Source organism: Meriones unguiculatus, chromosome 5 (assembly GCF_030254825.1).
Source record: "Meriones unguiculatus strain TT.TT164.6M chromosome 5, Bangor_MerUng_6.1, whole genome shotgun sequence".
NCBI lineage: Eukaryota > Metazoa > Chordata > Mammalia > Rodentia > Muridae > Meriones > Meriones unguiculatus.
Window position 1 is genome coordinate 89,042,823 of NC_083353.1, and position 24,104 is coordinate 89,066,926.

Genomic DNA, 24,104 nt, shown 5'->3' on the forward strand with positions numbered 1-24,104 from the left:
TGTAATTCAGGCATACATGCAAATAGAATGTTCATATATATAAATAACTAAATCTTTCTTTAAAAAAGTGAAGGGAGAAAAAAAGAAGTAGGAGCGTGCAAATACTGAAAACAGGAAAAGTGACACAAGTGTAACCAAGGCAATTTGTGGCAGGTCTGCAGCACAGCTTAGCTGTGAGTGAAGTCCCCAGTGGAACTGGAAAAAGTGGAAATTTTGGCTTTAGGGTTATGCAAGTAGCAGCCACCCTGTGGTCTGGAAACTTTTAGTTCTGCCAACTGTTCTCTCTTTTCCTGAGAAAGACAGCCAATCGGAAGAGGCAGGGACAGAGCGTCTTTCGAAAATTTAAAAAGTAATGACTTGTGCCGTCAGGGGAAGGGCTTTTCCCAATGAATGGCTGTGTTTGTGATGTAAAGATGCTCTGGGCACTCCTTACTGACTGTATAACACGCACAGCAAGCCCGACTCAAAGCCGCTGCAGGGCAAACAGATCACGTATGTCAGATGGAAACACCAACAAATCTTACTTAGAGAACCCAAGCCCCCTTAGCCCGGATTTTGAGTACACACCTTACAGTTACTCTGCTGCCATCCCTCATCAACTCCGCTCAGACCTTAGGCTGGTATTTACTATTCTCTCTGTTCTTTGCAATCTGTGTGCAAGCACAGGCTGAAGAAATCCTCAGGAAACTCACAGTTAATAAAAACAGGCCGAATAAGAGCCAGAGTTCTAGCCTGTCTCAAATCAGCTGATAGAAAATATTATATTGGGGCAAAGGATTTAGAAAAGTTTACCAAATTGGAAAAGTAGAAATTTAAATTTATTTGGGGCTTTTAGAAAAAACAAAACAAAACTTCTTTCTTCCTCCATTTCTTGTTTGTACTGGAGACGAAGCCCAGGGCCTTTCACTCACTAGGCAAATACCCTGCCAGTGAGCTACTGACCCAGTCCAGACAAACTTTAATACTATGATCCAGGCTATCATCATCATTACAAAAGAAACATCCCTCTCAGTCTAGAAGCTCCCAATACTCAGTCATAAATATTTCCTCTCACTAGGTAGGCTCTGTTTTTAGGTGGGATTGTGGAGTCCTTTTGAAGTTCTCATGGAATTAAATTTTAGTGAAATGAAAGAAAATAATAACTGGAAGGCCACGGGTTAGGAGAAGACAACACTATGAAAAGGAGAATGGCCTTTCCCTTCCAATCAATCAGTCTATCAAATTAGCATGCAGCAGGCAAATGATGAGGAGAACAAAACTCGGGACGAGTCACAGCAGCTCCTGAGAGCCCAGTGTACACTCTCAAGCTTGTTGTGTGGCACAAATAATATTAAAAATTAGAGGACATATTTAATGTGCTTTATTTAAGCACATACATAAGAGCAGTGGCATGCACGGCTCAAGGCAAAGGCATTTGGAACGCTCTGCTGTCCAAGTCAACGACATTTCACATTTCACCTTGGCTACTGGGGGCATTTATGTTCACTGAACTTGAACGGGAGCAACAGACTATGGTTCAGCTCTTCTCAACTTGGTAAGAATATTTCCACCACAAAGACTGACAAACGTCACAAGTTGGTGCTCTGTCCCAGAAGGCAGGCTGTGAAACCTCAGCCAGCACAGCATGGTATAATAGCAATGGCCGTCTGCATCTTCAGGATGCTCAGACCGCTGCGAGACCATGTGGTAGAGATCGGATGCCAGAAACCTCAGATGTGCACAGCCATGTCCGCGCCTCAGCTTACTAAAATTGAACGATTAAAAAAAAATCTTTCAAACAGTGATAATAACTCCTGCCAAGAGGGTGTCAGCATGCTGGGCACAGAGCAAGGTAGAGGCCCTTGCAACATCAAACAGCTGTGTCTTATGGCACCCGACCCAGGCAACCTCACTCCCATGTCAAAGCCTCTGTCGTTTATGCAAGATTGGTCAGGATTTCTTGTTCACCAGCAAAACAGAGCATGTGTCATTCTCACGAGCCTGGCCATTCTGTTTAGTTGGTAAGTTTCTCCTCACTTCTCTTCCTTCTCTGTACTATTCTCACTTCCCTCCCTTGGAAGGGAGAGGAATACAGAGGAGCCCAACACATAGGGCTGTATCCAGGGAACCAAATATTTTCCGCTGCGGCCTACATGGGCCCCATTCTGACACTTGTTCCCCTGACACTTGTTCTGAAGTGGGAGGAGGGTGGGAGGTATGGGGTATGAGGCTGGCCTTTGGGGGCAGGGAAGGTGGAAGTGTCCTTCTGGGAAGCAGGCAATGCATGATGCAAGCTCTCTGTGATCACTCAGCTCTGTAATTCAGAGTTCCGACCGCACTCTGGACAGGTGAAAAACAGAAGCTAGGGCTTGCTTTAGCCATTTAGGACAGAGCAGGGGGAGGAGTAGTTCCTTAGGAGCCATACAGGTCTGGGATGTCTGACCCTGGTCTGGGGCAGCCTGGCTGGTGATGTTAGGCTAGGCATATCTACCTCATTCTGAGGCTCCACTGTAAGAAGGACAATTTTGCTCAAAACAGTGGTTCTCAACCTTTGGGTTGCAACCATTTTGGGGGTTCAATGACCCTTTTACAGGGGTAATATATTAGATTTTCACATTACAACTCATAACTAGCAAGATTGCAGTTATGAAGCAGTAACAAAAATAATTTCATGGTTGGGGAACACTACAGCATGGGGAACTGTATTAAAGGGTCATGGCGTTGGGAAGGTTGAGAACCGCTGGCTAAATGCATTGTGAGCTTTCCAGGGCAGCTAGGTCTACACAGTGAGACCTTGTTTCAAAACTTCAACAAAGCATGGAAGTCAAGAGCACAGGCTTGGAATTAAAGCCCAGCTTTATTCTCTACTACCTATGTGATCTTAACACGGATTTCCTCCCTTCACTGAGCCCGCCATTTTTTCACCAGCTATGGACTCCTTTAGAACAGACGCTTTCCATGGGCACAGGCTGGGTGAGAGGTGGGCCCCATGAGCCCCGGGAAAGAAAGAAGTAAGTAGGTCCTTGACATAAACTTCTAAAGCTACTCCTCTCCCTTCTCTTTACCCTCTCCCTCTCCTCACTTCTCCTTCTTGAGACAGGGTCCAGGTTGACCTGGAACTTGCTATATAGACTGAACTGATCTCTAATTCACAGAGATCTGCCTACATCTGTCCCTCAAGTATTGAGATTAAAGGCATGGGACACTGTACCTCGCTCCTTTTCTCTTTTTAAGACAGAGTCTCAGGCTGGCCTTCAAGTCTCTCTAGCCTTTAATTTCCCTGTTTCCTCCTTCCAAGTGCTAGAGTACAGGCATGTGCCTCCAAACCTGTTGTTTGTTCGTTTTGTTTTTGTTTTCATTTTGAGACAGTATCTCAAGGTGTAATCCGAGTCAAATGCTTTCACTACTATTTCCTTTTTTGAACTTTATGAGTCATAATTCCACTTTTTAAGTCACTTCAATGTGACTTTTCTTTATGGTTCTATAGTTAATCAGCGTCAAGACGCCTGTCTCAGAGGCCTATTGATGGGGGTGAGGCGGAGGGAGCATGAAGGTACTCTTTCTGTACATCCAACAGTCTTGCTATAAAATTCTCCAAAAAAGTAAAGTTCTTTCTATGCAACTGAAGCCAATTTTTCTTTATTATAAAAACTTGGAAGTAAATACAGATATCACACACTAAAAATTAACCAATGACTACCCAACTTAATGAACTTATCTACAGCTAGATTTAGCACTCAAGATGGACGCTGTGAAGCCTCACATTAAATCCAACACTTTCGGCATTGAATATATTTCATGTACTTATCCACCACTAAAATCAAAACAACACTTGACAGAGTCAGAAACTAGAAACACATGTAGCTTTATATAGAGAGCTCATGTCCGATACCTAAATTCACTGTTTCCTCCTGACTGAGTAGAATTTAAAAGTGTAATAACTAATGGAAAGCCGTTGAGGTGGTACACATGTGTAATCTTGGCTCAGCTGGAGGCAGGAGGAACACACGTTTGGAGCCAGCCTGGGCTGCACAGTGAGACTCGCTTAAAGAGTGAGAGCCAGGAGTGAATGTAGTTCTTGCCTGGGAGCCTTTCAGCAATCAGCAGTGGCCTGTAAGGGTGAATCTGGCTGGCTCTGTAGTTCATTCCCTTTAGGACACTAAAGTGAGTGGGAAATAAAGGCACCAAAGAGATTTACAACAGCTCCTGGGGCAGGTAGGAGGAGCCCTGGCAAGCAAATGGGAGCTTGGAAGAAGTCTACCAGAAGCGATTTGTTTACCTTTTTCATTTTTATTATTAATATTAATCATTATTGCATGTGCGTGTGTGCACACATGTACTTCCGCTTGCACACAAGCACACGGAAGTCAGAGGAAAATTTTCAGCACCGGGTTCTCCCCTATTGTGTGGGTCCTGAGCATAGAGCACAGGTTGTCCGGCAAGGCAGCAAGTGCCTTTACTCAACAGCCTTGAAGTGACTTGTTTAAGGAAACAGGTGTTCTCACCGTGTAGACTGGGCCAAGAGCAGCACAGAAGCCAGGACTGGGAATGGGTGAGCCACACTGCTCCTGCAGCCCGTGAATGTTCTAGAGGGGAGTCATTTATCTACAGAGTTCCCTGTCTTGTTCAGTTGCAGCCTTTTTCTTTTTGTGTTCCAGGAATTTTGAGTTCTGCTACAGAAATTCCTGCTGCAGACACACAATCTTAATAGTAATCTATTAAAATTGCATCCGGGACAATAGGGATGCTTTTCTTCTTTAGTTGAATATGATGCTACTCTATCAATTCTTTTTTTTTTCTGATTGTGAGAATACCTGATTCCCATGCAACCATAAACATGGTGCATTCTGCCTGCTTTCTGCACTGCTTCCTCCCCTCCCCCACTTTCCAGTGAGCGGACCTACTTAGAGCCAGGGCCTTCTCTTGGGTCTAACACAAATGATCACCTACTTGACTGGGCAGATGGACAACAGACAACTGAATCTCATGCCACAGATGAAGGGACCAGAAATTATTTATATGCAACTTGTGGGTCACGAGGTGAGGTATGCCATTTTAAGTAACATCCTCACTCTCCAGGCTGGGATAGGCACAAGATGAACAACAACAAAAAGGGCCTATCACATCTGTGTCCAAAGCCTGCCCTGAGACAAAGGAAATGCTCTAGAATGTGCTGGACTAGAGTCATGTGTGACAGACTCGCACTCAGGTTCCAGAGGAAGACAAGAGAATAGGATGGCTCTACATTCTCTTCAGCTGCAGGCTGTTGCAACCTTGGGCATTTGATTAAGGTTTTGAGCCCTAGCCTCGGAGTTTGTGAAAGGGGAGTATGCTGTTACCTATTGCCATTGGCACAGACCTCTTCATCTTATTCCTTATTCCTGCTTGTGATATGCACGAGAGAAAACAGTGGTGTGAAGCACTTTCAATGATTTGAAAAAAAGATGTTGGGAAAGGCTTGGCTCCTTAAATGGCCATCAGATGCCCACAGTCATCTATGAGCCCAGTAACTATGATGTCATTCTTCTGCCAAGTCTCTTCAGTCAGGTAGGCCTTGGGTTTAAGTCTCAGCCCCGCTTCTCTATGGACCGTGTGATAAACACATCTTCACGGTTTCACAAATAATAGCTGGCTCTTCTTATTTTCTAGAACTTCGCAATCATCTGGGAACTCAATGGTGACGTGGGTAGTGGGCAGTCACGGTGCTCCCACCTTGCTCTCTAGTGAAGGAGGCAAGCAAACCAACCCGCAGGATGACTTCAGATGAGCAAGTAAGTACCACACAAACAGGATGCAGGGAGATGTGGGAGAGGTGTTGCTCTAGGCGGGGCAGGCGGGAAGGGGCTGCTTGAGGAGGCTGACGTGTAATCTGTGATGGTTATGCTCGGGAACCAGCTTCGGTAAGCCTGAGACAAGAACATTCCGGAAGGAGAGAACCAAGAAGTACGAAGGCCAAGACAAAACCTTGCTTAGTTCAAGACACTGTTGCAGAAGTTTTCCCTCCTCCCTTTTCTTTTTTACTTCACTACTGTGGTCAAGAAACTTGCTTCCCTGCCCCCCCCCCCCCCCCCCGCATCACTTCATCCTACAGACACTGTCTATATCCCTAAGGCAGAATGATGCTCTGAAGAGCCTCAGACTACCGAGAGGTCTCAGTGTTTTCTTTACCCCTTAGGAAGCAATTTTCATTTTCTTGGGCCCTCAAGTTACCCACAGAGAATGACTGGCTTACGAAAAACAATGGCAGAAAGCACAGCTGGAGCATGATCAACCAGGAGTGGAGCAAATGTAATAGTCAATGAGAGGTTCCTCGGCGGCTCTCAAAGGGTGTTTCCTGGACCACTCTATGGTTAGAAATTCGGAGTGTGTGGTGGGGATGTACCTCAATAGGTAGCCTGCAAGGTCATCCTTGACTACACACGGAGATAAAGCCCAGCCTGGGAAATAGGAGACCCTGTCTCAAAACAAACGTAGACACTCAGGGTGCACCTGCAGCCTGTCTCCACAAGGCTTCCTGCACGCTCCAGCTCCAACCCACACTGAAGTTTGAAGCCACTGGGCTGGAAGGTTCACTGCGCCATGGGCCACGGAGATTGTGGGGCTTATGACCAAACACAGGGCAAAGTCACTGGGGGCCCTGAAGCGTGGAGGAGGCAATCTGGAGGTATTTACGTAAGCTGACTCGGGTTACTGTGAGATGAGAATGGCAGAGGGGCAACGGTGGAAGAGGGAGAAGCAGTCCAGGAAGTTCCCAACTGGTCTTCATCTGCAGAATGGGAGGACAGCGTGCAAGCCGCGAAGAAGCACCGGATCACGCTGGGTGACGTGTAATGTCTGTGAGGCGTCTCTCAGTAATGCGGGTCCCTATAAAAGGTCAATAGCTTCAAAAGTAAAAAGGAGGAGGAGGAAGGGGCTGTGGTAACAGCCTTGTAAGGCTGGTAAACGAACTGGGGTGAACGTGAGTGAGGGACTCCATTTAATTATCTGTATTTACCAAAGCACACAGTAAGCTCCTGATAAATGTTAAAAACTGTTCTGTTCTGGTCTCCAATTCTCTCTTCCAAACCTTTACTTGTTACATTCGAACACACATTCATCCCACACCTTATTTGTGTCAGCAAGACCAAGCTAGCGAGCCAGGGAGCTAGTTCAGTATCTTTGTGGTCTGCTCACTCTGTCATGTGCTTACAAGGTTACTTCAGGCCAGCGGAAGGTACCTGGTGTTCTATTCAATTTCCTTTCATTTTCATGCCCTCTGCCCCTCACCCCCAAGCTGTGGGATTTAACTGTTGGGACCTAGAGAGTGAAATGTAATGTAAAATCTAAGTTTTAGGGTTAGCTTCATGATTAACTCTGGAGAGGTTGTCATGCGGGTAAAGTAAGAAGTGTTCTCTCTGGAGAGGCAAGACAGTGTAGGGCTAAGCACCAGGCAGGCAACTGTCTCTTTTGGATCCCAACACAAGATTACAGCCTTAAACAGAGGTTATGATGGTCCTTCTCAAGCTGTGGGTCACGACCCCATTGACACAGACCGACTCCTTCACAGGGGTTGCATATCAGTAATTCTGCATATCGGATAGTTACAATTCTTAACAGCAGCAAAATTATAGCTAGGAAGTATCAACAAAGTAATTTCACGGTTGGGGGTCACCACAGCACGAGGAACTGCATTAGGAAGGTTGAGAACCGTGGGGTTAGGAGGCATTCATGGCCAAGCAGTCCTGGCCAAGGTGTGCTCCACCCATTGCTGCGGCCTCAGCTCTACTCTCTCCTGTAAAGGGGGTCTGACACATAGTCCAAACAACATGAAGCCTCTTACCAGGAGACAAGCTCCCTGTCTGTCTGACATCAGGCTTCCAGACTTTTCCATCTCCCAGCATGAGATGTCTGGGGGAAATGCCAATTTTGGGGGTCCCATTGTCATCAATCATCTGATAGCCAAAGGGAGAGGCACCCATGATTGTATTTAGAAAATCTTCAATCGTGCCGGGTTGATTGCCTAGACTCTCACAGAAGCCGGTGGGACCTCAAAGCAAATCATCTAATTCCTCTAAGTCTGTTTCTTTATCCAAGAGCCATGGATGATGACAGAGGCAAAGACGGCACACACAGCACCGAGCTTTACTGTCAGCAGAGATCCTTGCTAAGGACTGAAATGGCCACAGAAACAGAGCTTCGAGAACTGTTAAGGAAACACCATTCCGTAGGCCTCCAAAAAAATGAACACAGTTGGCTTGGGAAGAGACATTGGAGAGACAGGATGGTACATTAAATAAAATATTTCCAGACTGGCTGTTCTCAGTGTGTGCGTTACATTCATCTGAAATAGCTCAGGTAGGCCTCAAGAATACATCCCCAAGTCTTCAGATCACGTGCAAGTCTGGGAGGGTCTTCTTGGGAAAAGGCAACGTCAGCTTTGGAGCTGATCTTGGTCAGCTCCTGTCCTCCTTTACACAATCTCATTCGTTTTGTACACTTTCCCTCATTCTCTGCACTACACCCGCACAGGCCCCCTTTTGGGTTTTCCTCATTCTGTCTCCATTCTACCCCCAGAAATAAGGGCTGGAGACAGGCTCTAGCTGTTTTGTCTTTAAGCACATAGATTAAAAATTACTTTCTGGGAAGCAGTTCAGCTGGTAAAGATCTCGCAGGAAGCAGGGTCCCAGGTTTAAATCTCCTGTACCCGCATAAAAGTCTGGCAGAGTGGTGGGGAACCTATTATGCCAGTGCTGGGAGGAGGAGAGAGGAGGATTTGGGGGCATTGCTGGCCAGCCAGTTTAACCAAATTGGTCATCTCTAATTTCCATAAGAGGCCCTGTCTCAAAAGGGGTGGGGAGGGCAGATCTGGGAAGAGGCTCAATGGGTGAACCACTCTTCATGCAAGTGTGAGGACCTGAGCACCCAGGTAAACTTCAGGCAGGCATGGTAGCCCAGTCATAACTCCACTGCCCATGAGGTGGAGGCAGGCTAGTTTCAGGGTAAGCTGGCTAGCTAGGGCTGGCTGGATTCAACCAAGAGACGCTGCTTCAGTCTATAAGGCGGTGATTAAGGACTGACCTGTGTTGATCTCTGGTCTCCACAAGCACATGCACAGACATCTGTGTGCGCCTTCACACACATGTGCGACCCCCCTACACACACACATACACATCACATATACATGAAAGGAAAAAGGTAGAGCGAGACTGAAAACGACACCTGATACCAAACTCTGACCTCTGCAAACATATCTGCGTGCGCGCACACACACACACACACACACACACACACACACACACACACACACCACAAACAAAGTCATTTTCCTATAGCTACTATTGTGGAATGCTTATGGGTGATGACTGACCAGCGGGCCTTCAAAACCTAGCTGAGCCATTCTGCACTGGTTCTCAACCTTCCTCGTGCTGGGACCCTTGAAGACAGTTCCTCATGTTGTGATGACCCCCCAGCCATAAAAGTATTTTTGTTGCTACTTCATAAGTGTAATCTTCCTACTGTTATGAAACATAATTAGTATTTGTTTTCCCTTGTGAAAGGGCCATTTGACACCCCAGCTCCCTCCCTTGCCTCCTACCCCCACAAAGGGGTCTCAGTCCGCAGGTTGAAAACCACTGCGCTAATGTCACCGCCTTTGTTTCCTGGTTTCCTGATCCACGGGATAAAGGTTTAACACACACAGGCCCTGGAGCAGCCGGGTACTCAATAGCTCTCACTCTGTGGTGTCTTCCTTCAGCTCTCTCCACCACCCTGTTTGCTGTGCTGTTTACAGCAGTGAGTGATTAAATAACAAGAAGGCCTCCGCTTTGGGCTATCTGCCTCCAGGAACAAGATGGGTCTTCTTAACCACTAAAGCTCCAGCCTGGAGCATGCTCTTTGCGAAAGGGGCTGCTCAGTCAACACCTGTGGAAGGAGAGCATGCATGTGCCTATTCCTTTCCCAACAGCTGGGAAGGCAGCATGGTGCTTTTGGTCATGTAAAGCCTTTAAAGAGCTGGGTGGGGTGGCCCATGATTTTAATTACAGCGCTAGAGGAGGCTGAAACAGAATGACAAGTTAGAGACCAGCCTGGGATATACAGTGAATTCAAGTCTAGTCTGGAATAGGTAATGAGACCCAACTAAGAAATAAGTAAAGAAATGAGTGAATGTATCACAAGGTGATCAGTTATTCCTTTTAAAAAGAAAATTGGTGGCGGTGGTGCTGAAAAAAGAGATGGCTCAGAGGTTAAGAGCACTGGCTTCTCTTACAGAGGACCCAGGTTCAATTCCCAGCTTCCACTTGGTGATGCACAACCATCTGCAATTCCAGTTCCAGGGGATCCAGTGTCCCCTTCTAACCTTTGTGGGTACTATATAGCCATGTGGTACACACACGGAGGCAAAAATTGACACACATAAAAAAGCTTCTTAAAAAGAGGAAGAAATGAATAAGACAAAGCAAGAACTGCCTCACATTTGACCTTTAGTGCTGGAGTGGAATGCTTATGTCTCCAGGGGCACCTGACATGGGCAGAGTTATCTGAGCAACCTTCTATTATTTCCCCCCCCAACTCCAGTACAAAGATGATTATAAAACCTATGCAGATTTACAGATAAATCCACCAGAGCTGATGGCTGTTCTCACGGTGAGCAGAGCAATTGCTCTCAGGTCCCACTGGGATGATCTGACTCTCATCGAAACACAAGGGCGCGTACCGAGAGGGCACCGCTTCCTCTGGACCGGGTATTATCAGAGGTGTGCTTCCTCGTCTCAGAGGAGCAGTATAAATAGCCACGGAAGGGAGGTGCCGGGCCCTGCTCTCAGATTCAGAACACCGTCTACAGGATCCCGGTCAGCACAAGATAGCAGACGTTTAAGGCAGATGCTGCCATTCCACAAAACTGCACTTCTGAGGCATTAAGATGCTAAGGGATGTGCCCTGTGCAGCACCTAGCTGTTGCTATAGAACTATAGACGGGGTCTTAAAGGTGATGAAGCTTCAGGCCCATTCCTCCCTTGATGGGACTGAGGCCCTTACAAAGGAGGTTCCATTCAGTGCTAGGCTAGCCTGACACCTTGGTCTTTTCTCCCGCGTGAAGATGCAGTAAAAAGGACCTCACCAGTGTCAGAAGAGAAAGAACAGCAGGTTCATTGAAGGGAGCTGTGGGCAGTCACCCTTCAGGAGAGAGAAAGAGAGCCTTACAACCACGGGCAGCCATGATCAGGCCTTGTAGTGGGAGAGTATTAGAGGAGGTAACTGCCATGACGCATGACGGGAGTTCTGAAGGGAGAGAAGACAAACCCTTTAGTTCCGGAGAACAAAAGGAGTTTCTGACCCTTACCGGCTCTCATGGGGTAAGGTACTCTACACCACCCACCTAGCCTGGCCTCACCTATGTCCCCAAAGGGCATGGAGGCAGCACAGGAGGGAGGGCCGCAAGGCCACAGTACAGCTGGCTTTCTTACCAGCTCTCTGTCTGGGAGCTGCAGGAGCTACGGCCTGATGTCTGGGACAGGGAGGAGAAGGGCAGCTAGGGAGTCTGTGTGTTCACAGCAAGGTCAAACCGACACCTTGAATTTGGACTTCCCAGCCTCCAGCACAGTGAAACACAGTTCCTGTTTGTTCACTTTAAAATAAATTACCCGCTCTCGGGTGCTCTGTTAGACAGGACAAGCAGACTCAGCGACATCTCACATGGAGACCAAGCACCTGACCTTTCCCAGGGAGACTTGGTCTGTCTCAGACAGCAGAGCCCGGGCTGAGGCCTCTCACAGCATTTTAATATGGTATGACGAGTTTGCAAGGCGCCATTTCCCACACAGGAAGCAAAATGTATAGAGGAGCCTCTTTCCAGGAAAACTTTCCAGAACTTTCATCCCATTTGTTTCAGATTCTTAACATGGCTGAAGACTACATCCTTAAAATGCAAATACCTCCCCACCTTCCCTCAAGCCAACACTGAGCCTGCAAAAGACAGTCCACGACTATCTTCCCCACCTCTGTTTTGTGAATTTCTGCCCAGTGAATCCAAGTGAAGGTGCCTCCAGGGTCAAGTAGTCTGATGTGTCCAAAGGACAAAAGGCTGAAAGATGCTCTGACAAGAGCAAGGTGCCAACAGACACACACATGGATCCAAAAACCACTGCTTCTCATTCATGTGAACACAAACATTACATTCCCTGAAAACCTACCCATTTACTATACCCTCGATCTCCTGGTAATGTCTAGATAGCATTCAGGACGCCATTACCTTTACTTACTGAATTTGGGGCAGATGCTTTTAAGCAAGGTGGTATCCACCAGCTACCTATTGAACACATTTTTAATGCCAGATGGGAGGTAGCTCTACCCCCTCGATATTATAAATGGGCCTTAATCACTCCATCAGAAGCTCAACGGGATCACTCAGTGTGAGAGTAGGAAAGCAGAATTCACACACACACACACACACACACACACACACACACACACACACTCACACCAACTGCTGTCAACTGTAACCACTCAACATTTCCTTTCTCTCTGTTTCTGGGGGACAGAGCATGTCAAAATCAGAACTTCCAAATGTATCAGAGAGTCCCTGTGTGCCTTGTCCGACCTGGCTTGATTTCTATCTAAGTACACATGATTCCTATGACTCAAATACAGTAGTAGTTACTGCAAAAGGCAGTTTTAATCCTTTAACCTCAAAAGCATATTAATTTAATTCTACTTGTTGAAGCTGTCTCAAGTCACTGGCTTTGACACAGGCCGAGTGGGTAGTGAATGAACTAATAGTAAAGCTGGGACGAGGGGCAAAGGGTACCAGGGGAGTGGCTGTCTGTCCTTGCTCACTGCTGGAGGCTTCCGAGCCTCTGTGGCTCTGCTTGACTCACCTATATTAATTTAAGCCTGACTTAGTAATGGTGTAGAAAGAACCCAGGAAATAGGTGTGGGGTGGTTTTATATTTTTAGCTTACTTTTATTTTATGGGCACAGGTGTTTTGCCTGTATGTATATATCTGTGCATCCCTTGTGTGCCTGGTGCCTGCTGCGGCTATCAGATTCTCTGGAACTGGAGTTAGAGATGACTGTGAGCAGCCATGTGGGTGTCAGAAATTGAGCCGAGGTCCTCTCAAAGAGCAGCAAGTACTCTGAACTGCTGAGCTATCCCTAGCCAAGTGTCCCGTGCTTTTGTTTGTTGCTTTGTTTTGGGGACAAAGCCTCACTATCTCACTCACTCTGGCTGTGAATTTTTGGGCTCAAGGGACCTCCCTCCAGCTTCTGCCTCCCATGTAGCTGTGGTTACATATCACCGCTGGACACACCTCTCACTATATGTACATACCACTGGAGTACATATTACCACATGGCGTTGACTTTTACAGAAGTCTGATCTAAGGAACAGTGCCTAGCTAATAGGAGAGTTACAGTCCTAAGGCCCCGTGTTCTGATTTCTTCCTAGACAGCACATCAATATCTGCTTCCAGTTAGCAGCTGCAGCCGTTCTCCATCTCCCCGACTCTGCTTGACTGTGTTGGTTTTACGCACACTGAGGCTGACTCTAAGGAACCTGGGACATTCTAGTCTTTTGATTCCCTTTCTACGTAAAAAGCAAAACCTGTGGAAAAGAAGTAAGAGGGGAGAGATGGAGGGAGGAAAGGAGAGGAAATAAGGAAGGGGATAGAAGCAAGCGCAGAGACATGTATCAGGGAAGTAAATCAAACAGTTCGGAGGGAAGGGGGAGAATTTCTGAGCCGCAATGGGGCCTCAGCACTATAGTCCCATGTTTGGACACAGCAAGGAAGACAGTGTGGAGAGGAAAAGTGCATGCTATGTCTACACCTCATGTTCGTTAGCTCTTGAATTTTTTTTCCTTTAACCTAGTGCTACCTCTCATTGTGACTGGAGACTATTTCTTGGGGGGCTTTTCTGTATGAGCTCACAGGTTTCTACCTGCAGTTGCTTTAAAAAAGACTTTCTTTGGAATGTTGCTCTCGAAAGGCTATCCCAAGATGCTCCTGTGAGAAACTGCTCTTCCTGCATAGCAGACAGAGACGCTGGAAACTGGGCAGAGTGGGCCAGATGCTTTTGAAACCCCATCGTGGACAGCAGGCAGAGCTGGGGTTCAGAGATCTGCACTCTCGGCTGTGCTCTGCTCCTTTTGGGGCACAATCTTTTGAGACAACTCCTCCACTTCTCTGTATTTTATTTTATTTGGAATTTACTTATTTGCATGTGAGTATGCATATTTGTATCTAAGAATGAGGACTTGGCATTCTATGACCCATATGTGGAGGTCAAAGGAGAACTTGTGTCGGTTCTGCCCTCCGACCACGTGGGGCCTGGGGATCAAACTCAGTTCTTCAGTCGTGGCAGCCTTCATTTATTCACCTGCTGAGCCATCTTGCTGGGTGTCTCAGGGATCTTCATAAAAGAGCCCGGGAGAGAGGAAGACTGTAAGGGCTAGAGGTGGTTCAGAACATCAAGGAAAAGGTGTTTTCCTGACACAGCGGGGCAGCTGTACCAGTGAACTCACAGCAATTGTGACAGCATGCACAAGGGCTGCCCAAGCTCTAGCCAGACAAAAAGCCCAGCATAAAGGGAAGATGACAGACACGACATCCCACTGCTGGCTGAGGAGCTATTGGCCTTAGATAGCTGCCGGGAGACAGAGAGTTGGTTGTTTTGTTTTGTTTCGTTTCAACCCCGGGATCAGAGTGTGGAGACTGGACAAAGTGAGTTACAGGTCTTACTCCACCTTAAGCACTTCATGGTGTTGAGTCTACAGTTCTCTTAGACCAGTGGTGTTTGTCCCCCCACTTCTCCATATTCTGATGGCCATCTAGCAGTCTCCGTGTGGTAGGGAGAATACAACACAGCACCCTCCTGCCTAGCCTGCGTCCCACAGTAACACCTTCCTCAGCCTCCAGATGGAGGACCCAGGCAATAGAACCCCGGCAAACAGAATGCACTCAGGCACATAGGCTGGAAGGTCAAAGGGTGATAGCCCTGTATCAGAGTTAGTTTCTGACTTCCTGAAGGGGCTGCAAAGCAGGACGGATTTATTTTAGCAAGGAGAATCTCTTGTGTGAATCTCATCACACGAGCCCCCAGGGCTGCTATCATGCTACTCTGAGAATCTAGACCATAGGGCTGTGTTTCAGAAAATAACACATTCTTTCAGACACCAGACACCTTTAGGTAGGACAGACTTAGAGACAGATGGCTCCCTTCCTAGGCCAAGGCATTGTGTTCCACTATAGTGGGGGTCCCATCGCAGTCCCCCCACTGTGACATATTTGTTTCTTTAAGGTTTCTCTTCTCTTACCCAATCCCACCTACTTCCTCCACAGACTTCCTCCCGTCCCCCAGAGCTTTGCACTCCACTGCATGAGATAATTTCCTCTCTTTTCTGAAGTCTACCCAGATTTCCCTCCCTTCCCCCACTCCCCCATCACCAACAACTGACCAGGAGAGAAAGATGAACACATGACACGCACTGGCCTTTAACGAGTTTACCATAACCACATTAAGCTGGGCGGTGGGGGGGGGGGAGAGCAAACAGCTTCCCCTTAATAAGGATGTAAGACTTCCTCCGACAGATCAGAAGATTTTTATTAATTAATTGATAGCTATCCACAAAAATGGCATTTCTGAGGTCTCTACTGTGAGCTGATGAATTCCGGGGACACCGAAGCTCTCCATGAGCTGGTGTAATGGATAGAATTCAGTCTTCCCGCTTTCCCTAGGCAGAGCAGGGGCACACATCAAAGGATCCTTTCAGAGAGGGCACTAATGAGTTTTAGGACACCAGGACCTCGCTGCCAAGCCCCAGACAGCAATGGAGGGACCCCATCTTGCCGATGAGGTGACTGTCAATTACAAATCAAAAGCATTTTTGTGCTGCGTGTGGAGAGACTTTCCACTGCTCTTTCCAGAGTAAGTGAAGAAAGGAGCTTAGATCTTTCGAAGTACAAAATAATTAAGAGAAAGGAAAGAATAGAAAAACAGTAGGTGTGTGAAGCCGGCGGTGACCTGGAATGGCACACTTCAACAATCACTAACATGCTAAAGAAAATTGGAAAAACAGACTTTTCAGCCTTTTGAAGGAGCCAAGATCACATTTTACACATAACAGAAAAAAATCTTACAAAAGACACACATTCAGAGCCGTCTCAGCTATGATATTATTTTGGACCTTACACAACAGGAGTTAGCAAGGAGTAATTCCTTGGGGGGGGGGGGGGAGAAGGAGAAATAAACACGCCTTGTTAGTTTTGTTTCTTAACAGTTTCTGAAATGTTCTGCTTACAGGAACCCTCTCCCGTATAATGTTCAAATCTGTCCAATATTTTGCTCAGAATGCCCCATGACACGGCCTGTAATCAGACGGTCAGAGAGATCACTCTTACCTCCAATCCATGATCGAGGCTCATTTAAAGGGACTGGCGAGAAGGCGCAGGACGAAAAACACATGTATTCAGTGCCTTTGGGTGTGCGTGCTTGTGTCCTCAGACTACAAGCCGGCAGAAGCGAGGACCCAAAGCCCCCGACACCTTCCGCTGCCATATAATCGCAAGGAAGTGACCTTACTGTTTGTTGCTTTGATTAGAAACAAAAGCCTCTCAACATGAGTCAGGAAAGCAACAGAGGAAAATCCAGCTAAAAAGCCTGCTATTTCTTTTGGCCACCTAAAGCCTCTCTTCATTTACGCTTTAAACACATGATGACATACTGTGTGCTGAGTCCTCAGCTTCGTTAGCTGTGTCAAGAGGAGCTGAGAATTACTCAGAGAGATGGGCTCTGCTGGGTACCATTCACACTCCAATCTGGCTCCTCTTCCCGTGAACATTATGGGCTATCCTGGGAATTGAGGTAGAGGGTTTAATGAACTTTGCTTCTCATGGACATCACATGCCAATGGCTTTTTTTTTTTTCCACTCAGAAATGAACTCAGAGTTCCACAGGGAAAACACCAACATCATTTAGCTTCAAGGATGCCAGGCACAGAGTGTCTTGGCAGGCTAACTGTGGACTCACAGAGGGCTGAATACATCATTCGCATTCTGTAGACTAATTTACCAGTGGCGTTACTCATGAGGTAGGGAATATTCAAAGTATGTTACACTTCAAGGTAAAATGAGAAAAATACTCAGATATGTCACTAATTGACTTCTTTTTCTTCGGGAAGTTCAGAAAGAGCTCATAACATGTCACCATGGTTCTTCCCCCTGAAAATCAGAGTCTTCTGGCATTATGGGTAAAAATGTAAGTTCTAGAGTGAAACAAACCTTGGTGCTTTGCAGTGGTTTGAAAAAGTTACTGGATCTTTGTGGGAACCCATTTGCTCCTTTGTAAAATGGAGACCAAAATCCCTATCTTCACAAGAGTGTCGGAGGAGGTAAAGAGACAGCAGCGCAGGCCAGGCACTGGGACTCTCATGCCAGAAAGTATCAGGTGCCTTGATGTATGTATAGGGTGAGCAGTCTCCCCTCCTGCCCCAATTTATCCTTCAAGGAGCAAGAATGGTCTTAATGTCAAGTCCTTCCAAAAATTTTGCTTACTCTGAATGGCAAAAGACTGTGGGGAAGACGTAACCAGAAGCCAACTTAAGCAGCAACAGATTTGGATACACACAGAGGTCACACAACGAGGCCACAGAAGACAGTTTACTCTGGACTTGGCGATTTGTGCACATCATGTTCATTCTGACAACTGAGAGAGCTGGCAGTTAGTTAGGAAGAAAGAAGCAAGTTGCTCAAGCACTCCAAGGGGCCGCACAGTCAGTGCTTCTGCTGTGAACCCACATGCATGTTTGTAGGATAAACGAGAAAGGGTTCTGGTAATGACATCCCAGGGGACATTCAGAAAGGTGTGAGTCTCCACCAGCCTGGGCCTAAGTGAAGATGCCATGATTAGGCGGACTGTGAAGATAACTCAGAGAGGGACTTTTTAAGTATTTAATCAGTTCCAGTACACATACACAGAAGGGGAGCGAAGGTAAAAACTTGGGTGCTGCTCAGTGGCAGAACTTTGGCATGCACAAAGGCTTGGGTGTACTTTCCAGCACCCTATTTCTAAAAAGAGCAGTAGCTGTTACTCAGCCTCAGATTATTAATTTGATTTCAAATGCTCAGAAGTATTAGATTAATATCTCATCTCCGGCTTTCGTGTTCCAGAAATACTCTATTGTTGTTTAGTGATAAAGGGACTGGGATGACAGCCTAGAGCAACCAGGACATGCCCTAGCTGGCAGCTGGGTCACAGACAGACAGGCTTCACCGGCAAGCCCTGGATGACTAGATTACTGGATGCAAGTGTATCCAAAGCCATTCCTTGAACTTTTCACTCATTGAGTCTATAGTTTCTTCTTCTACTTGTGGACAAAAAGACTCTCTGTTACCTGCCAGTTTTAAGAGAAAGGACATTGCGACTCAGCCATCCTTAACCCACTGCTCCATGTGGCTCTGGATCCTGGGTGCTATCAGTACAATGTTAGACAGGCTCTAGGTGGATGGGGGAAGCCTAGGGACAGAGCTAGGCTCGGAGTGAAATGGTTCACCCAGCAGCATTAGGCTGCCGGACAGGAATGCTGTGCCCAGTTAGGAGGCACACCTAGACAAGTGGCTATCAGAGACAGGGGCAGGAATGGTTGAAGCCCACTCTATCTGACTTGACTGCTCTTCCCATTGCCTCCCGACAAGCTCCCAGCTCTAGAGTAGACTTAACCTGTCCTGTTGAAGAACTCTGTCTCAGTTCATTTTCTGTTGCTATAACAGTAACGAATAAGCAATTTATAAAAAGAAAGATTTTTCTCATTTATCTGGAGGCTGGCAAATCCTAGGGCACAGTCATGGATGGTATTTGTTAAAAGCCTTCTGGCCCCATCATACTGTGGGCATCACATGCAAAAAGGCAGAGCAAGCTTGCTGACTTAGGTGTCTCTTCCTTTTTGTATAAAACCAATAATGCCATCATGGGCACTCCACCTTTCTGACCTCATCTGCTCCCACTACCCCTCGAAAACCCCACCTCCAAATATCACCAGCACAGAGTTTTGGGAAGGAAGCTTCCAACACACAATCACTGAGGAGTCCAAGCGTAACCCCCAGCAGAGTGCCTGTGAATGTGAACTGACGTCAGGAAGAAGATCTAAACAAAGACGAGGCTCGAGAGTATGAACCACACCTGTGAGTACAGTTGCAGGCTCACCTACCTGGTGAGCTCAGGCAAGGTGTACCTGAGACTTTCACAGTTCCTGGAACTAAGAAAAGAGAAAACAAGCATAGCAGTTTAGGGGAAAATATGTGTATATAGGGTCTCATTTTTCCCCCCTGAAAATTTAGCTATTGGTTATTTTATATGTATGAGTGTTCTCCTTGCATTATGTATGAGCACCCTAGGGGCACAGTGCTTTCAGAGGTCAGAAGAGGATATCAGATTCCCTGAAACTGGAGTTACAGACAGATGTAAGCTGCCATGTGGGTGCTGGGAACCCAACCCGAGTCCTTTGCAAGAGCAGCAACTGCTCTTAACTGCTGAGCCATCTCTCTAGCCTTCAGGATCCCTTTTTCTCTTAAAGGAGTATAGAGTTTCTTTGCATCATCGCTGAACTATCATTTTCATTCTTTACTGTGGGGGTGGGGTTGATCTAGAGCCACTATGTATTCAGATGGCTTCCTCCCCCCACCTCAACTTCTTACTGTGCTGCCAGCAATCCCTCACACAACCAAAATAATGTTTGGGTAACCTCACCCCCCAAATTATCCCAGACTGGCTAATAAAGTGCTGACACTGGCTGAGCAGGAGAGAGGTGTGGAGCAAAGTAGGAACATGAGGAGGAGGGAAAGGGAGAGATGCAGGAGGGAGGAGAGAGGTCAGATTCCAGAGAAGATAATAATTGCAAGTATTGGGGATTTTGGATGGGCGGAAGATAAATTGATAGTAGGGTATTAGATTAGATTACACTCAGCTCTGGGTTTAGCTTTTGAATAAATCATAGTCTCCATGTGTGATTACTTGGGGAAAATTTCTGATGTAGGAATAACTAAGCTTTATTAATAATATGAATGAATATTAATTATTAATATTCACCAATACGTTACCAAACACTTCATATGCTGGGCAAATGCCAGACACACTGTAAATCCCAACACAGGCAGTTTGCTGCCATCCTCCCAAACAACAGCTTAGCCTAGCACCAAGCCATCTGCCCTAACTAAGAGACCACCTGTACCCCTAAGTGTAGTGAGCTCTGAAGGAGTATTTTCCTTCAGATTTCAGCCTTAAGAACTAGTTTGGTTCCTTCCAAATGTGCTCAGGCACCAAACACACACAAAAGGGTGTGCTATAGGGAAATCGACTTGGAAAGCAGCATGTTCTAAGTCTTGACCAATTGGACTTTGTGGCTCTGGAGGAGAGCAGTGGCCACTGGATCTGATACCTCCCTGACTGGGACCAGCACCTCTTCCACACACATTGTCTTCTGCTTTTCCTTGTTATCAACTTGTAACCACAGCACTTGGATGCCTCATTTCCTAAGTCTTTGACCATCACATAGACTATTAACTTTGGGTGTCATAAGGTGCTAGGCACTAGAGCTGGTACCAAGAGAGCTCAGGGTGGCATTGTGGTCCCGCAGGATCTCAGGCTCAGAAGGGCCTCATGCTTGATTTAATGCTTTGTTTCTTTATTACAAGTTCTTTTTTCCTTTTTTTTTTTTTTTTTTTTTTTTTTTTTTGTCAGGGTTTCTCTGTGTAGTCCTAGCTGTCCTGGAACTTACTCTGTAGACCAGGCTGTCCTTGAATTCAGAGATCCCCTTGCCTCTGCCTTCCTAGTGCTGGGATTACAGGCATGCGCCACCTCTGCCTGGCTATTACAGTTCTTAATACTACTGTTAATGTTACTTTGTGTTGATTGGGGTCAAACTAAGGGCTGTGTGCATGCTGAGCACATGTTCTACCTGTGAACTACATCTCCAGCCCTTGTATTTCTGAGGCAGAGGCTCGAGAGGCTTTCCTCGTACACATGACCCTCCCTCTGCCTCCCAAGTGTGGGAGTTACAGGTCCTGCCATGCCTGGCTCTTCTTGAATAAGGAGTTGCCTGTCTTTATCTTGCATAGGGCAACTTAACTGATGTGGCGCTCTCTGCCTGGCATTGTGCCGGGTGGTAGAGGCCAGTGGGTAAAAAGGAGACGCAAGGGATATAAAGTAAATAATACACAAGATGGTTTCAGATGAAGGTTAAAAACAAACAAACAAAAAAAAAAAACCTATGAAGTAAATATGACCGGAAGTCATGATAAAGAGGGACGAGGACCCTGTCTAGGAAAAATGCTGGGCAAGATGGGAGAGACAGCTACTTCAGGGACTTGGGCTGAGCACAGGGCATGTCTGTTATATTCAGGGCTACAGGACAAGGCACCTGGAAAGCTCTCAGCAGCTACTGAATGAAAAAAGAACTTCTGTTTAAAAAGGAAAATCACCAACTACAGAAAGTGAATTCATAAGTTGCTAAAACTGCGGCTGATAAGGAACACTGAAAGTTTATTTAAGGTCTCCCTGAGATCACATGCTGTGGCTGTTGAAGGGTGCGCTGTGTCCAGGAAAAACAGCTTCGATGGATGGAAAAATCTGTTACCCATGCTCTCCTCCAGGCAGGAAGAGAGGGAACTTTCTTGTGCAGGGTGGATTCTCTTGCTTTCCTAACCACAAACGCAAAAGCAGAGGTGAAGAGCTTGGAGGGAAAGAGGCAGGCATCCTGGGGTTCTCATGTCTGTCTCACAGCAAGAGGCCAGAGGCACCTATGGCTTTTCAGGCGACGGACACAAACTCTGTAAAACCTAATGAGTTCCTCATGCTTGAAAAAATAAAGACAAGAAGACCACATTTGAAGTCCATGTCACACACGGAAACGGAGACTCAGAACTCAATGCAAGGAGCCTCCCAGTCGGGGATAAGAAAACAGACTCTGTCCCCAGAGCCCTGAGTCCCGAAGGGCCTTTCTGAGAGGTTGCACAGACAATGAGCACAGAAAATGGCACGGCTCACCACTCGGCCTTCTGTCTCACTTCCTTCCTGTCTTTCTGCAGAGTCTGATATTTTATTCTGTTTCGTTTTCCCCTTTCTCTGCCCATTTTCACTCCCGTTGAAAAGAAAACAAAAACTGTTTCCATTTCCTCTCGATGTAGCCGGGCTAGCCTTAAGCCGGAGTTATTCCTGCCTGAAATAAAACTTTAGGAAGGAAGACGTGAGGAGCGCACAGTGGCGGACTGGCATCACACAGTGTGTCTGCACAAACTGTTTCTGCACACACCTTTTCATCTGGCCACTCTTGCTTCATCCATTTCCTTACCACCTCCCTGTCTTCTGGGTCATTTTGAACAAAACCTAAGACTTTGGGTAATTTTTATCTGTAAGTATTTGAACATAAAAAAAAAAAAACAAAACCATGACGTTCTTTTTGAGCATAAGCCCATATAGCTAGAAGGGAGAAAACACCTCAATATCTTCAAATATCTAAGTAGAGCTCAGGTTTCCAATCGATTAATATTTTTTCCTACCTATTTATGTTGTTGGGTCACGGTCTCACTAAGTAGTATGGCGTGGCTTCCCATTCATGATCCTCCTGCCTCAGTCTCCAAAACGCTGTGATTATACACATGTACGACCACATCCAATTTTCTCTCCCTCCTTGCCTCCCAGTGAATCAGTCTCTCTCTGTAGCCCTGGCTGTTCTGGGACTGTGTGGAACACGCTGGCTTTGAGCTCACAGAGGTCTGCCTGCCTTCGCCCACAGAATGTGCTGGGATTAAAAGCGTATACTACTATGTCTGGCCTCATTTTCCCCCCAACTTTGTTGGAAACAAGATCCAAAACCAGGTACCGTATTTAGACGCGGGTTCTCGTTTTTCTTATATTTTGGCTAATCTACAGGTACCCGTCCCTCACTGCTATTTACGTGCTGAAGAGGGGCAGCTGCTTACTCCATCAATTCTCTGACCACCCAAGTCTTGCTTACTGTTTCCAAGCGTCATTTAAGATGCTTCTCCTAGCTCCTGTGGTTCCAGAAGGCCTCTGCTTCTGGCTGGTTCAGGGACTCGCCCTAGATCCTGTAGCTGTTTTTGCATTGGTTCTGTTATTGTAGAAAACTAATGTTCATGTCCAAGGTCATTTATCTAGTCAAGGACCGCAACACGGCAACTTTCTAATTCTGCCAGCCCTGTTGGCTAGAATACCTTGGTGTAGACAGATCTTCTCTCATCTGCCAACGGGTGATGCTCTGTTCAGTGTTGCTGAATGGCTGGCCACCGGAGAGTCACCCACTTGGGAAAGAAAGCTTCGTGTTTTACCTTTCCTTACCAGTTCTTAAGATACAGAGTTACACTCCGCCCACCCTGCCCCACCCCCACCCCAGGATCTTCTTATGTAGCTGCAAGCTGGTGTTGACTGCTGTGTTTACAGACATGCACCAGCACTTCCAGTCCTCTGTAGCTGGGGATAGGAGGATTGCTGGCGCTTTCCAATAGCTAGCCGGGCTCTAAGTTTGGTATGAAAATAAGGTAGAAACTGATAGAGTAGGACACCCGACATCCTCCTCTGGCCTCTGTGTGTCTGTACATACATGTGCTTGTATGTCACACTCAGACATTACACACAGACATCACAACACACACACACACACAAACACAAATAAAAAAAAACAAATTAGAATTTATAGCCAGGACATGCCTACATACCCTACGTATTAAATCCATTGTACAAGCAGCTACCAAGACAGAGAACACTTGCAGAAAATTGCCTCTGGCAATGTTACAGACACTTTTCAGATTTATAGCAACATAGATCTTTTTCTCCTGTTCTAGAATTTGAGATAAATTGAATTAGAGATGTGTTCCTTTGGGCATAGCTTCACACACTGAACAAAGTGTGTGTTTGTGTGCGCGCGCATGTGGACTCAAACATACATGTGTTTACTTTCCTTGAATAAATATGCAAGAGCTGAGCAAACAGATTATGGGACAAATGTGCCTTTAATTTTTCATGAAACTGCCAAATAAGTCTTATCTATCATATTCCTCTCCTACCAGATAATAAAGGACAGCATAGTTGTCCCCTAACACTACAACTGGGTATTATAGGTTTTCTCCTCCGTCTTCTTTTTG

General features: G+C 46.4%; 1 protein-coding gene and 1 long non-coding RNA gene across 5 annotated transcripts in view; one reads left to right on the forward strand and one right to left on the reverse strand.

Moving 5' to 3' along the window:
* The window catches only part of Frmd4b (FERM domain containing 4B), a 315,055-nt gene that overhangs the window by 137,811 nt on the left and 153,140 nt on the right, over positions 1–24,104 (reverse strand). The window contains exon 1 of one of the 4 annotated variants that reach the window (XM_060383833.1): positions 16,353–16,449. The exons of the other annotated variants lie outside the window; for them this stretch is intronic. Within the exon in view, the coding sequence (XP_060239816.1) occupies positions 16,353–16,376 (24 nt within the window). The 5' untranslated portion in view covers positions 16,377–16,449. Of the gene's footprint in view, positions 1–16,352; positions 16,450–24,104 lie in introns of those variants that run through there. 4 annotated transcript variants of the gene reach the window in all.
* LOC132654244 (uncharacterized) lies at positions 1,971–8,260 on the forward strand. Its single transcript, XR_009591899.1, has 3 exons — positions 1,971–2,000; positions 5,629–5,750; positions 8,053–8,260. It is a non-coding gene; the product is annotated as an uncharacterized LOC132654244 (long non-coding RNA).